We start from the raw sequence: 16,355 nt of genomic DNA on the forward strand, positions 1-16,355 counted from the left end.
TACAACTTTGGGCTGCTTCTTCCAGACTTCTCATTATGTGAGAAAAGCTAAACCACTATAGTCAGGTCTTCCGTAATTCACAATAGAAAGCTAACTTGGTTGAGACATGTGGCAAACACAATTTTCTTATTATAATAAGAGATTTCAAGACAAAATTCTATGTTTTCTGTTGTTGTTGTTGTTTTTCAATTACAGTTGTCCCATTTTCCCCCATTTCTCTCCCCCACCCAGCCGACCCATTCTCCCACAATCATATCCCTCCAAAATTCTATGTTTAACTAGACAGAAAAAATTCAAAGGATAATTCTAAAAAAATTAAACATTAAGAATGAATAAGGTAAAGAAGGCCAAATATATGGTGACAAAAGATGATATGGATTTGGGTTGTGGGTACACAATGCAATATACAGATGTTGTATCATAGAAATGTATACTTGAAACCCATATAATTTATTAACCAACATCACCCTAATAAATTTAATTTTAAAAGAAGAATGAATGAACCACAGACATTTCTCTCTTCAGCATTCATGCAATGCTTTTTTGAGAACATTTCACCCAGAGGAGAAACTGGGACTATGGGACATGAGGATTTGTTACTCATTTTTTTAAAAATAAATTTAACACGAGCTAATATAATCCACATGTAACAATAGGATTCCTGGTTAAGTAAAATAGAAAGTAATCTATCATTAAAATAGAAATCATGGCATTCCTGAATAACCACACAAACATTTTAACTCTGCAGTTCCTAGAACAGGACCTTTCCATGTGGGCAGCAGAGCACATGGTTTTCAGGAGTGCAGAGACTCTCAGCATGTCTGGGGTGAGCTGCAAACAGGCTCCCCCATTACCCTAGTGTTCTGAGCAAATATCATTTCCTAACATGTGCTATGAGATTTTAAAAAAAAAATGGGGAAGTCCTGTACTAAGTAATAATTCATAACTGTGACTTAAGTTTTCTTTAATTTTTATTGTTTTTTCATTAACATATAACCCCCTTATATCCTTCAAAGTTTAAGGTCACAAGTGATTTGTTACAAAAAGTAAATATTAAATTTACAAATGACTTCTTTTGCAAATGTAGGCAAATTTAGTTACCCATTAGTATCATTCTCTCACTCACATTTTGTTAATTTCTTCTTTAGTTTGTGAATGCTTTTAATTTAAATTATGCATATACACACACACATAAATGCATAAATATGGTTCACATTTTCAAAAAGGGTAACCTTGTTTTTCTCATTTTCTTTTTAGCTTATCTTTTCATGTCCCCTTAACCTATACTTATCTTCTCCAGCCTCCATCTACAATAGGACCCTACCCTTACTCCTCAGCCAACCTATGTTAGCACAAGCTGGTGTATGTCCTTTCCTTTTGTCTCATATAATCCTACACAGATGTACCTAGGACACAGGAGGATATGTACAGATAAATGCATATGATTTGCTCTTCATTGTTTTATTGGAATTGAATCACATTATTAAACTTCTCTTTTCTCACATAATAATACCTAATCAAAATCCCTCTAAATTATCCAGTATAAATCTAATATTATCTTTTTAATGTCTGCATAGTATTCCAAAGCATCCTACTGATGCGTACTTTATTTTCTGATTTTCAACCAAACTGACATAATAAATATTTACTTATATGTAGATAATTTTAGTTCCATGGTATAAGTTCCCAACATTGCAATTCTAAATTTTTCTAAAAACCTTTCAAAGAAGCTATTTCTATCAGAAAACATATGCACCTAAGATTTTATACAAATTTTAAAATCTGTTAACTTGGAGAAAGTTGACATTCTCATGACATCGCCTCTTCCATTCAAGAACATGTCTAGTCCTTTATTCAAATTTTGTTTTATGGTTTTAATTAGATATTATTATGTTACATATATATGTCCATTACTCCTCTGGTTGAATTTACTTCTAACTAGTCTATGATTTGGCAACTATTATAAAGAGTGTTTATAGGTATGCATTGCTAAAGTAAAAAAAATCAATTAATTTCTTTTGTTTCAGTGATTCAAAACTGACCAACTTACCAAATTTAATATTAATTCTACCAGTTGCTTTAATTCAATATATAAATATATTTCTAAATATGTGCATTACTGAGTAGGAACAAAGGAGTGAAGCAACAGTATAGGCCCTGGCATCAATCCCGAGAATATGTCCATCACATTAACAGTAACCATCATTCCTTTGTGTGAATGAAATAGAATGTCTACTCTGAAACATGTAATAAATATAGAGATTGATTAAACTAATTTTATGCATTATTGCTCAGTTTCCACCCACATTTTTTCTTCAGCCAGAAATAAAAAACTCTGTTTTTTCTTTAAACATTTGGAAAGATTTCATAAATTAAAAATTTCAGTGCATTACTTTTCTAGCCAATAATAGCATGGCTGGTTTGTGTGCTGGAATTAGTTGATTTAATTTTTAATTTCATATTTTTCATTTCACATTTAAAAGTTCACATTTAAATATTATTTCATTCATCATTTAAAGGCTGTGGATATAAATCTTAATAACTAAAATCTATACAGTATTTTATATTATTATTTTATCTTCATTTCTGCGTTACTTAAATGAAATTTACCTCAATGGCTTACTCAGGGCCACCTGGGATGTCCTTTCTGTAATCTGGAAAGGGATGTTCAGAGTGTAAAGTGACGTTGCAGCCTCACTGCAGATCCAAACTCATCGCACCCCCAGCAAGTACCACAGGAGGGAGGAATGGATCATCTTCTTGAATCTTTAGAGCAAGGCTCCCTCCACTTGGCCTTTCCTCAGCCTCACCAAGCGCCCACATACCTGGAAACCCAGATTTCAACTCTCCTCTTTCCTATCTTATTTGTTCCAAAGCTGAGTGAAGACAGAACATGAATTTTTAAGAGATTTTTTTTGAATTTTTAAATTTTTATTTAATTTTAATTAATTTCAATTTAAAAAGCCATGTGTGGCTATCATATTGAACAGTATAGAGTGTACATAAAAGGCTAGATATGGGTGTAAACCCTGGTAGAGGGGTTGACTGTTGAAGTTTTTAGATTGCTCAGCTTTTTTTTTATTACATTTTATAGATTATATTGTTACAATAGTTCCATTTTTTTCCCCTTTGCTCCCCCCCCGCCCAGCACCCCCCTCCCCCAGCAATCCCTCCCTTCCCCAGTCCATGTCCATGGTTCTGCATGCAATCTCCAGTTTCTCCCTTTCCTATGTTACCATTATTTTAGAATTACTTCATTAATTGATTTTTTTATAACAATAAAAAAAGTAACATCCCCCACCCCTCAGACTTTAGATCCTTTGTAATCTTATAGAGGAGAGTGGGCGATGGTCTCCTGCTCTTCTAGCTGCTTCGAGCTGGGCGTGGTCATCGTCCTACCTACCCTTGGGTCCAGAAATTCCTAATAAGAGTGGGGGTGTGGAGGGGAGGGTGGCCTTCCCACATGGGGAAGGGTCGTGCAGACTCCAGGTCAGCTGGCTGTCCCCAGACCACGGCGTGCTTGGTTTAACAGGCTGGCGTCCTTGTTGTATTCTGGCAGCAACAGATTTGGCAACAGGGTTAGAAGGCATCATTCAATCCATAACTACTAGATGACAAAAGGCAGGTATTAATTTTTCAATGTCCCCAATTAGGGAGAAAAAAAGAGGGGCTTCTTTGGAGGAAGGTGTGCCAGGCACATCGTATCCGTCCAGAACCCTTTTGTCCATTATATTTAGCTTGGGCTGAGGGAAATATTTTAATGAATCACTTTGATTAAATAAATAGTTTGCCATGTAGTTTTTTGTTACCCCAAACTTGTCTATTTATTAACCACTTGTCTTATTGCCACTCACCGTGCTAGACACAGGGAAGACCACAGTCATGCTCCTGCCTTCATGGGAAGGTCGAACAGTGAACGAGAACCAGGTGCCTGTGGTCAGTGCGGTGAAGATGACAGATGTGGTGGGCTGGGTGAGGCAGGTAGGAATGGGTGGGTCAGGAAAGTTTTTCTCTAAGCAGATGATATTTGAACTATGACCTGGAGCGTGAGACTAAGACTTTTCATTTTATTTTATTCTATTTTATTTTATTGTTGCAACTTACCTACTTTTATGTCTAATAAAGTAAATATCAATCTTTAATATCCAACATAAACAAGAAGCTCATTGGGCAGGGGTGGGGAGGTGGAATCCCTTTTTTTTTTACTCCAGAGCCAAAGGGTTGTGAGACCAAAACGTGAGAAAACCACTGTAATTTACCCCCACCCACGCACGCCTGGTCCACGCCCTGCTCTGACCTCATAGGCGCCACTGTGATGCAACTGCAAAGCCCACCCTATATATTCTGCCGTGGCGGGGCTGAGATTTTGTCCGTTAGAGCCCAGGGAGCTGATTGTGGTGACCTGTTGGACTAGGACTTGCGAGCTTTGTTCTTGCCTCTTGCCGTTCCTTTGCGAGTTTGTTTTCTTTTGCTTACCGGTTTGGTTTGGTTTGGTTTTGTATCATTTATTTTGCATTTTTTTCTTTTCCTTTATTATTTTTCTTTCTTTTAATTTTTCTTACTTGTTTTTCTTTATCTTTTATTATTTATTTATTTTTTCGGTTTTTTTTTTTTTTTTTTATCTTTTGTTTTTGTTTTGTTTTTGTCTTATCTTGTAGCCACCATGGCTACAGCAGCCACCGATGACCTTCAGGAGCGCATCATTGGCGATTACATGCTCCTGCGCACCATTGGCAGTGGGTCCTTTGGCGAGGTGTGGTTGGCCACGCACTTGCCAACGGACACAGAGGTGGCTGTCAAAGTCATTACTCAGTGCTTTGAGAGTGATTATTTTGAAGAAGTTGATTGTCATAAGCAACTAAATCACCCAAATATCGCACAGCTATTTGAGCTGATTACCACCAAGGAGAAAAGGTACCTCTTCATGGAGCATGTCAGCGGAGGGGACTTACTCGATTATTTGGAAAACTGCGGCCCCATGACCGAGTCAGCAGCCCGACCCATGTTCCGGCAGCTCGTATCGGCACTTCAGTACTGTCACCTGAAGAAAATCGTCCACCGGGACCTGAAGCCAGAAAACATCCTGATGGACGGTGAGAGGAACGTCAAAATAATAGACTTTGGGTTTGCTAGGGACTGTCGGGACTACACACTAAGCAGCTTCTGTGGCACCCCGCCCTATATGGCTCCAGAGATCTTCCGGCGTGTCAGCTATGACGGCCCGAAGGTGGATGTCTGGGCCCTGGGGGTAGTTCTGTATCAGATGATGGTGGGGGTTTTGCCAGTTGAGGGGGTCACAGTTGAGGACGTGGAGAGTAAGATCCTGAGTGGGGAGTTCCAGGTACCACTGTCTCTATCCGAAGAAGGTCGAAATCTTTTACAAAAATTATTGACCCTCGACCCCAGGGAAAGGCCCTCCCTGGACGACGTGATGCAAGACCCATGGGTCAACATGGGCTGGGGGGAAGAACTGAGGCCGTACATCGAGCCGCGCTGGGGTGACCTTGACCCCGAGGTGACAGGCAGAATGGAGGAGATGGGGTTCGGAAAGGGGCAGATCCAGAGGTCATTGACCCAAAGGACATATGACAGGGTCATGGGAACCTACCTGATTCTGAAAACCACGACCTCCAGGATGAGGGTCCGCACCATCCGGGTTAGGCCCTGCCCCTCCCCCGTCTCCAGCGGCGGGGAGAACACAGCGGGGCCTGCTGGTCCCTCAAGCCGCCTCCGGTCAAGGACGGATGTTCCCCCAGCGGAAGCCAGCCTGGCGTCCGGGACCGGCACTTCCCTCCCCGGCCCCCAGGCCAGGACGGCCACCCCCAGCCCCGCCCTCCAGTGTGATCCCCGTGGCTCCCCCACCGCCCCCCGCCGCGACAGCGCCCGCAACAGCGCAGGAGCCCCGGAAGGACCCGCGGAGGAGAACCGCGTCCAGACTGCACAGCCCGACGGCGGGAGCCCGGGCTCTCCCTCTGCCCCCAGTCGGGGCTGGCGGGGGGCGGTTCGCAGAATCTTCAGGAGGTTCTTAAAGTGTGTGTGCTGTGGGCCGTCCACGCGCAAGCAGCGGCCCAGAAGGAAAAGAGTCGCGCCAACATAAGTTCTGAAGTTGTGGGCGGCCCACGGCACCCGGAGGAGGACACACAGCTGCGGTGAGAGCGGCGCCGGAAGCGCACACCGTGACACCGTGACACCGTGCGCGCGTGCAGGTGACAGGGCCCGGCCCGGTGGGCGACGCCGAGTGCGAGCTGCCGCAGCGTTCTCCGCACGGGACCCCCACCAGGAGGGGATCCCGCATCTCATGGACTGTGTTCTCCTGGGGCCCTTGTCCCCTCCCCTGCTCCCCTTTGCTCCCATGTTTGTGGTGGTTCTTCATACAGTTCTTGGTTTTTGCAGATTTTGTAATAAACTTGATGATTGGATCCAGAAAAATGTTTTGGAGTCTTTGTTTCTCATCCTCTCTACACAGATTGGGGCTGAGCACATGGTGTTTGAGAAGCGTGCAGTGATGTGGTACATACATGGGCTTTGCCACGGGAACTCCCAACAGTTAGGAATGTGGTTTTATGGGCAAAGGCCCCTGGGTCAGCATGGGCCAGGGGCAGGGTCTGGGCATGCTGGGCAGGTTCCTGACACCAGGGCCCAGCAGGGGGCGAAGCAGGCAGCGGTCTCTGCTGTCGGGCAGCTGGCTGGCAGCCTGGGTGCTCTGTGACATGAGCAGGAGCCACCTGTCCCGACCTGCTGGCTTTGCTTGCTTCCCTCTGGGCTGGTGTCATTGTCCGGGGGGCTTTCCCTTTATACAGTCTGACCTGTGAAGCGCTGGAGGAAGAGCGCTCCAGGCTGAGGATGCACCCGAGCTCAAGGCCACCAAAGCTCAGTGAGCTGGAGTGAGAGCAGCAGGAGACGTGGCCACAGACACAGGGCAGTGCTCCTAGGCCATGGGAAGGGCGTGGGCTTTACTCTGAGAAGAGTGATCAAACCCATGAAGGGTTTTAAGCAAGGAAGTAATATCTAATTTATGTTTTAAAGCCAGTCAATTATGGTGAATATTCTTTTTCTGCAAAGATTTTTATTGATTTCCACATATTACAAGACTACCTACACATAATATGATTCACCAGGCAGGGCAGGTTTTCCTATAACTGCTGAAGAAATGTGAGTCAGAAACTGTGTGTCTTTCTCACTTTAATCCTTACCACCCCAGTGCCCTGAACATGTTAGGAACACAAATTAATCGATTGTTTTAAGAGGGAAAGCCCTCCCTGCCTCTGCAGAGCCAATTCATTGTTCTTCCATCACTGATCAGCTGACCTTCTTGCCCTGGGCATTGAGGAACCTACCGTGGTCCTGTGATGCATCTGTCCCCCTTCCCTGAGATCTCAGCATATGGCCTAGGCCTGCGTGTGGCTCGTCACTTTGCATTTGTCATTCAGTGGTTCCCTTGCCCCCTTGCCCTCATCCTCCATCCCCAAGTTCTTGGGGGCCGGAAACTGTGTCGCTCCCCTTTGTATTTCACCTCGTTCTCAGAGAGCCAGGTCCAGAGTACATGCTCAGAAAATGGTGGACAGGTGAACCGTCAACCCTGTGACTATACAGGGGACTGTCCCCAGTCAGGACACATTGGAGTGAAAAAGGGACTGGGGTGAACGATTGTGCTGCAACAACAGTGTAAAGCTGGGCTGGGCTTGAACCGGGATGTACGCGCCCCGGCGAACATTGTGAAGCCTTATGAACAAAATGGTGAAGTTTCTAATTCTGGGGTCTCTTAGGAGGCCTCATACTCAGTCCATTTGCTGGAGCTGCTTTAGGCCGATGGTCCTCACCGCATGGCAGACGTCATAATATACACAATGTTTCTAAGAAGCAAGGGCATCAAGGTGAAGTCACATAGACTCACATGTTCACAGTGTGACTTCCTTTCCAAGTCTACTTTAGTATTTTTCATTATTACAAAAAGAAGCTCTCAGTTTAGTGCTAGGTTATCTTTAACCCCCTCAAGCCCTCACTAATCTTTATTTTCAAATGAAAAGTAAACAAACCTCAGGACAAGCACCTATGAATAAGAAATGGTACTTGCCAAAGAGTCCTGGTTTCTGTTATTGGATAATGGTATTAGAAATCAAGACCCGGGTGCTAGGTATGCCCATTGCTACTATGTGACACTGCTTCTAGTCCCATCTGACAGAGCAGGAGTATATGTGTGTGTACACTAACCTGTGTATATATGTGTATCTATCAAGAATAACGTCCTGGCTGGTTTGGCTCAGTGGATTGAGCGTCGGCCTGCGAGCTAAGTGTCGCTGGTTCGATCTTCCAGTCAGGGCACATCAGAGAAGGAAAACTCTGATTCCAAAAAACCTCTGCTGCCTTGCGGCATACCTCTTCAGGGGAAAGGCTAAGGGAGTAAACCCCGACAGAAAATCCGGAGCCGGAGTCCCTAAGGCGGTTTGACGTTGTAGTCAACACCGGCAACTCCTGCGGCGCACCTGAAGCCAAGCTGTATTGACTCCGTCTTTCCCTTGGACCCTTCAGCTGCGAAGAGAGGGGGGGTCTGCTGCATGGGCAACAGCAGACCCTCCATATCACCCTGCCCAGGCTCTGTAGCTTCAGCTTCACTGGAGAGGACACTCCAGCGTCATCGCAAGATGTCGATTCAACACTGGAGGAGACAGATACCGTGTCACTCCCGAGTCGGACTGCACAGCCATTCTCGGCGGTGCAGATAGACTCTTAAGAAGCTACACCATCGTCTCTCGAGACGGACGGCTGCCGATATATTTTATCTTCAGAAGTGTCCTCTAAAAAATATCCCTGGTTTCAACACTCTTTTTTCTGTGCTCAAAGATCACTCTGCACACATCTCTAATTAAGTGACAACCAGCCCTGATTAGGCAGCTCAGTTGGTCAGAGCATTGTCCCATACACCAAAAGGTTGAGGGTTTGATCCTCAGTCAGGACACACACCTAAGTTGCAGGTTCCATCCCCAATGGGGGCATGTAGGAAAGGCAACTGATCATGTTTCTCTCTCACACTGATGTTTCTCTCTCTCTCTCTCTCTCTCTCTCTCTCTCTCTCTCTCTCTGTCTCCCCCAACCCAATCCCTTTCTCTCTCTCTCAAATCAATAAAAATATCCTTGGCTGAAGATTTTATTTTAAAAGTGGCAATAAGACAGTCCAATAAGGTGCCCAGGCCAGTAATTTTCTACCAGTGTTGTTCAGGGGAGTGGACCTCTTTTCCCTTAGATTGTCAAATAAAAAAATGACAACAGCCAACATGGCTATGGCAGTCTGGTGTGAATGAATCAAAATTATATATAATTTCTCTTGTCAGATTGATAAAAAGTATATTTTTTGGTGTGTTGCAGAATTTTAATTAACTTATGTGTGCCATTAGATGAAGTAGGTTGAAAATCGCTGACCTAGGCCATTAGATTTGTGCTCTTAAGAAAATAGCTTTGTTCAATTATCATTATATTCCCAATATCTAACACTATGCTAGACATTTTTTGATGCTAAATATGTTGGTTAAATAGAGTTTTATGGTTCACTAAATTTACATTGATTCATTCTATCTTCACAACTACCCTGTACAAAATGTTTTATTATTGTCATTTCTCAAACCAAGCATTAGACTCTGAGCAGTTCAGAAAATAAGTGTACAAGGACTGGAAGCTGATCTTTTGATTCTCCCTCCCATATATTCAGTGCTGTTACCCACATGATTATGGCAGCACATCCTCCAATTATACATTAGTGTATGACTATTTAATCAATTGTATGATTCTGTCAATTATACCACTTATCACTTTTTATAAATTACCCTATACCTTTTGTCTTAAGGAACAACATTTCATAAGCTTGTACAACCTGATGAAAAAGAAGAAAATAGAACTCTTTTTAACTTTCTGTATTTACTACAAACTCAGGTCAATCATTTTTATTTGCATATATACTCTCTGTCCAAGACTTAATGTTATGTAACTGTGGTCATTTTGGCTGATGAGATTATATTGTATCTAATTAAAATTGTATTCTAAATGTTCACCTTTGTTTTCTGGGAGCTTTTAGTTGAATATTATACCTCAAATTCTATAGAGCTTTTATATAAGATTTAACGTCAATGGTTTTTACAGATTAAGAAGTTATGGTCGAAAGAGAATAAGCATCTTAACCAAGGTCACAAACACACTGAAGCAGAGTAGGTATGCGCACACCAGGTCCTGTGACACCCAACTCAGCAAGCTCTTTCTTTTACTTCCCCACCATGTAATAAGGTACATGAGGTCTGTCCAAAAAGCATCCAGCCATGAAATATGAAAAATAGAGACTTCTGTTGAAGAAGATACAACATACAAGAAACACTGTGCATAGGACAATGACGTCTCAGTTCCCTTCAAAGTAGGCACCTTGGGACCTCACACAGTTCTCCAACAGCCATCAACTGCCCCATCATATTTTCCTAGATCTCACTGATGGTCTGAAATCTCTTCCCTTTCAATGGTGATTATAGTTTTGGGAAAAGCCAGAAGTCACAGGGCACCAAGTCTGGGCTATAGACAGGCTGAGTCACCTGGGTGATTTGATGTTTTGCCAAAAACTTCTGCACGAGATGTAATGAATGTGCGGGTGCATTGTTGTGACGAAGCTGCCAGTCACCAGTTGCCCATATCTGTGGCCTTCTGAATCATTCAAATAGTTTCTGCAGAGGAATGGTCAAGCTTAATGCAAAATTTGATGCAGATTCATTGCTCTACCCACTCAGTCATTTTGAATGCAATGGCCACACAGTACACGTGCTCACTCAACAGTGTCTATTGCTCCCACTGACTAGCACAGTGAAGTCATTATTGCTCACATGTGCGCATTCCAGTCCACTCTCCTTGGCTGCCAGGTTACATCAATGTTGCACACACCATTCTCATTATATTAACAATGGCCAGACTTTTTCTGGACAGACTTCGTATTTCAGGCTCTATATATTTGGTTTTGTTTGTTTTGAAGATTAGGTCTTGGTAGCCTTCCATGTTTATTTCTATCTCTTTTATAGTATTAATGCTTTGCTTAGAAAGATTCCCCAGGTTTATCTGGTTTCATCTTGTTACCTATTTGAGATAAGTAGATCTAGTGATCTCACCACCAGCAAGTGGGAGGTAGCACTCAACTCCATTTTGATTTCAGAATACTTAATCCCTCAAATCAGCATAATATTTAGCTATTTACTAGTTTTTTCTTTCACTAGAATTCAATAATTTCAACTTCACTGATTACAATTACAGTATAATACTTTTACTTATATTGATTTACATTAAAACTACCAAATGCCATATTCATGTCTCATTCATTCATTGGCTACTGTTAAAGATTATATGCTTGACAGTTAATATAGTACTTCCAGGAATTGCTGTTTCTCTTCAGATTTTAACCCAAACCCTGAATAGTAATTTAAGTATCTGCTTCAGAGCTTAATTCAGAGCAGAACTCAAAGAGAATAAGTTATCTCTCTGAAGTGGTTTTTAGTTTTATATATAAGACTTGATCTGGTCATCTTTTTCTTAAGGTAGTGTTCCAATTAATCATCATAGAGCTCAAACATAGATAACTAAATAGCCAAGCTTATAATTCTGAAAAATGTAGTCACGAGTAGATGGGGGCCTGAATCTTAAGATTTTTCTTATTGGTTACTTGTTTGTTTTATTCTTATTTTTGGAATCAATATGTAGTTTATATTTAATTTCATTGTTTTCAGATTATATCCTCATAGAAATTCTTTATCAGAAAATCAGCTCTCTACATCTTCAGTATGTATTTTTAATATCCTAATTTAGACTGTCATTTAACCTGATTTTTTTTGTTTCCCACATTATTTCTCTCCCATTCTCCTTCCTTTGTGAGAAATCTCTTCTGTAAGCTTCTAATGCTGAGCTATCAGAATGCCCTAACCTCTAGGAGATGTGCCCAAGGACCTCAAATTCACCATATGCTGAACAGCCCTCTCTTCCCCTACAGTATACAGTCATGTGCTCCAAAAGGACATTCCCCTTGGACTATGGTCCCATAAGATTATAATGAAGCTGAAAACTTCATATCACCTAGTGCAGTAGTAGTCATTGTAGTATCATGGTACAACGCATTACTTGCATGTTAGAGGTGATGCTGGTGTAAGCAAACCTACTGTCCTTCTAGTCATACAAAAATATAGCACATATAATTATAACCAGTACATAATAATTGATAATAAACTGCTCATACTGGTTTATGGACTTACTATACTTTTAATCATTATTTTAAAGATTACTCTTTTGTGTATTAAAAGAAAAATTGCTCTAAAATGGTATGCCAGCAATTTATTTTAAATACTGAAGCCCAAGAAAAAAATAAATAAGTATAACTATTGTATATCAAGCAAACAAGTTTCTGTACAGAAGATGAAACCAACAACAAAATGAAAAGGCAACCTACAGGAAGAGAGAAAATGTTTGGAAACCACATATCCAATATGGGGTTAATATCCAAAATATACAAGGAACTTATACAACTCAATAGAAAAAAAAACACAAATAACTCAATTTAAAAATTGGCAAAGGACCTAAATAGACATTTTTTTCAAAGACACACATATGGCAAACAGATACATGAAAAGGTGCGAATCATCACTAATCATCAGGGAAGCAAATCAAAACCACAATGAAATATCACTTCACACCTGTTAGGGTGACTATCATTTAAAAAGACAGCAAGAGAGAGAGAGAGAGAGAGAGAGAGAGAGAGAGAGAGAGAGAGAGAGAGAGAGAGAAATGCTGCCAAGGATGCATAGAAAAGGAAATCCTTGCACACTCTTGATGAGAATGTAAATAGGTGCAGCCACTATAGAAAACAGTATGTAATTTCCTCAAGAAATTAAAAATAGAACCTTCATATGATCCAGCAACCCCATTTCTGAGTGCATTTCCAAAACAACTGAAATCAAGATCTCAAAGAGATAGTTATATACCTATCTTCAGAGCAGCAGTAGTCACAAGAGCCAAGACAAGGAAACAAGCTAAGTGTCCATCAGTGGGTGAATGGATAAAGAAAATGTGAAATATAGATGTGTATACACACTGTACAAACACACACACAACATACACACACATATATATATACACAATGAAATATCCATCAGCCTTAAAAAAGAAGAAAATCCTGTCATTTGCAACAACATGGATGAACTTTCAGGAAAATAAGAGAAAAAAAACACTATATGGTATCATACATGTGTACAAACTTCAGTTATAAGCTGAATAAGGTTTGAGAAGCTAATGTATAATATGGTGACTATGGTTGATAACACAGTATTATATAATTAAAATTTGCTAAGAATTTACAACTTAAACCTCACAAAAATATAAATATATGAAATGATGAATGAGTTAATTAGCTCAATGGGGGAATCTTTTTACTATATAAAAAAATATCACATTGTACACTTTAAGGATCTTATTTGTCCATTTTACATCAATAAAACTGGTGGAGGGAATAAACACTAGAATCCAGGATTGCACTGAAATGCAGGAGCAACAAGTAGGTCCAATTAGCAGGGATGGACCAGTCCCAAGAGTACTTTGACACATCATGAAATTTTTACTCCTTAACCAGGCATAAGCAGCACTGTGAAGTAAGAACAAAACTGAGGATGGAAGCAGAAGACCAGCGGCCCCCACTCTGGGAAGCTGACAATGACATGAAATTGTGCAATGCCTGAAACACTTCATCAGAGATACATTCAATTGCACTCAATAAATATAAGTCTTTGGGTTAATGGCTAGAACCCATAATGTGCCCTAACAATTTCTGAAAAATAGGAACCCTGCCTTTCTTCCTGGCACGTCTGATACCAGTGTCTACCTGGCACATTCTCTGAGCTTCAGCCACCCTAGCACCTAGTTTCTCCATAAACAAATGGTCAACAGTGCCCTCTTTCTTCTCCTCTTTATACTCAGCTAGTTCTTACTCATCCTTTAGTTTTCACTCAGATAAGTAAAACCATATTCAGTTCATTGCCACAAAAAGATTATAAAACACTTGAAGGTAGTAAACATTTCTTAATCATCTGGAAGGAGGTAGTAACTAGCAGTAACTCAATCAAGAGACACTTTTAAAGAAATCACCTGCTAAATGTAAATACTGTGCTAGGCCCATTTGGGTTACAAAGAAAAATCCAAGAATTTGACTTGTCCCTAAGAAGTAACATAAAGACTAAGAATAACGTCCATACTCTACAGAGGTCCTGTACCAGAGAAACTTCAAAGTTCTCAAATGCAATAATATAAATGTACAGGATAAGTTAAAGAGAATTTAATAGCTATCTATTGTTTACCTAGTGCAATAATTTGATTCTTAAGGACACACTAACCTGCCATTATTCCTTCTGCCAGTGAACAAAACATGTCCAACACACTACATACATTACATCAAGAAGCACCAGCAGTCTGTCAGAATTCATTCAATCTGCAATAATGCAAGGGGCTGGAAACTGAAGTAAAAGTTGACCCAACCCCTTGATCCCTCTAGCTGCTGCCCTGGCCATCATTCCCAGAGTGGGTGGGTCTGCGGATGTTCTAGGACTGTGGGGACCCTTTAAACAAGAGGACTCTGCTGAGACTGGCAGTTTCTGCCTCCGCCCCAACCCCCACTGGTCTGCACAGTCAGAAGCAATGAGGCTTGATTTTCCCCAGTGCTGTGAGATGCGAGGTCTCTGGTGAGGAGCTGGGAACACTCCCCAGGCATCCATCCTGACTTTTTAAAAGTATGACTGCACTTTCTGCTGGCCTGCCACTGCCACCGCTGCTGTCACCACCACACCACATCCTCTCTTCCCTGGCTCTGCCCCTCCCACCCGTCTGGATGAGTATCTCCTCTCTACATCTTTGTTAGTTGGACTTCCATGCAGTTTGATTTTCTGGAACTTCTGGTTGTTTCTAGTTTTGAGGTAGTTGTATTCCTTCTTAGTTGTGGAGGGAGACGCAGCATGTGTGTCTACATCTCCATCTTGGCCAGAAGTACCGTCAGTATTCTTAATTCTCCCTAACTCACCCGTCCTCCGAGCCAAGCATCATTTCCTTTGAGCTCCCTTAGTACTCTATACATATATTGTGGTATAATAAGCTAGTGCTTCAGCTACATGTTTACCTGCCTTCATAATGTACATTGAAGCTGCTTGCTCATTTTAAGCCTCTATACAAAAATACGAAACACACAACATAGGCTTCAATTTCAGCATCACTGTTTCAAGCCCCACATTCCACATTTTGAGTTCATTGTGTTTGTTTGGCTATATACAGGTCTGCTTTGCTTGTTTATTTTTTTCACAGGTGGTGTAATTAATCATGACAATAATCACAATAGCTTCCAATTTTTGGAAGTTTACTCTGTTCCAGTCACTGTATTAATCATTTTTCACATATTATCTTAGTCAATCATTGAAACAATGCTATGCAGTTGAGTTGGTATGAGGATAATTATTTCAATTAATTATAGTAGTAGTAGTAGTAATTATAGTAGTAAACTGATAGTGAAAAGAAGTTAAGAAATTTGCCCTAAAAGTCATACTTCTATAAACTCTCACATTTACTAGAGATATCTGGAACCAGCATGTTGGCTTTAGAGACACATAAAAGTGGCTGATTTCAAATTCTTTCTCTGCCCCTCACAAGCTAGGTTGCCCTGAGGAAGTTCATTAACTACTTTGAGACGTATTTGTTCATCAATGAAACAGTATGGTTGTGAGTATTAACAACAACTATGTATGTGAAGTACAAAAGAAAGTGACTATCATACAGGAAATGCTTACCAAGTGTTATTTCTTTCCCCTTCTCCTTCTAAGTAAATTAGATATTCTTTAACACAAGAAATGTCTTGATAGCCATGGTGTATTCTAGGGTTTCTAGTATAAAAATGCCACCATAAATAATCAACAAATGCTTTATGATTGGACAATATACATTTATTATTAATAAAAAAAGATATATTCATATACTAATAAATTTTAAGGTTAAAAAATATTCCTTTTTAAAAATCTCCTTTAAACTATTTTCTCTTCCTAAATTTGGAGTCTACTACTATCCATTAATGAGACTACAAAAGATATGAGAAGCAACTACTTAATATAGGCTGTCTGGAGACATATCCAATGGCTGAAGAGGAGAATCCTAAGCCAGTTTGTGACTATTAGAGTACTTCAAAAATTAAGGACCTGGTCTGCTTGCCAAAATCTAATTTTATGCATTGTGTGACAGGACAATACATAAAAGGCATGCATCGGTAAGCATCTCTAGTAAAAGATCTACTAGGTACTGAGTGAAAAATAAATCAAAACATA

General features: G+C 40.8%; 2 protein-coding genes across 3 annotated transcripts in view; one reads left to right on the forward strand and one right to left on the reverse strand.

The window, feature by feature from the left end:
- TAFA2 (TAFA chemokine like family member 2) overlaps positions 1 to 16,355 on the reverse strand; it is a 467,249-nt gene that overhangs the window by 227,963 nt on the left and 222,931 nt on the right. The gene's annotated exons all lie outside the window — the stretch shown is intronic.
- LOC150012053 (serine/threonine-protein kinase MARK2-like) lies at positions 4,664 to 6,097 on the forward strand. The gene has a single exon (XM_090275144.1). It carries the CDS (start codon positions 4,664 to 4,666, stop codon positions 6,095 to 6,097), a length of 1,434 nt encoding a protein of 477 aa, XP_090131270.1.

Source organism: Furipterus horrens, unplaced genomic scaffold (genome assembly GCF_987537825.1).
Source record: "Furipterus horrens unplaced genomic scaffold, mFurHor1.1.pri manual_scaffold_4, whole genome shotgun sequence".
Taxonomy (NCBI): domain Eukaryota; kingdom Metazoa; phylum Chordata; class Mammalia; order Chiroptera; family Furipteridae; genus Furipterus; species Furipterus horrens.

What these genes read in the sequence shown, in the direction of transcription:
- LOC150012053 (XM_090275144.1), top strand. Translation starts at nt 4,664, where the DNA reads ATGGCTACAGCAGCCACCGATGACCTTCAGGAGCGCATCATTGGCGAT.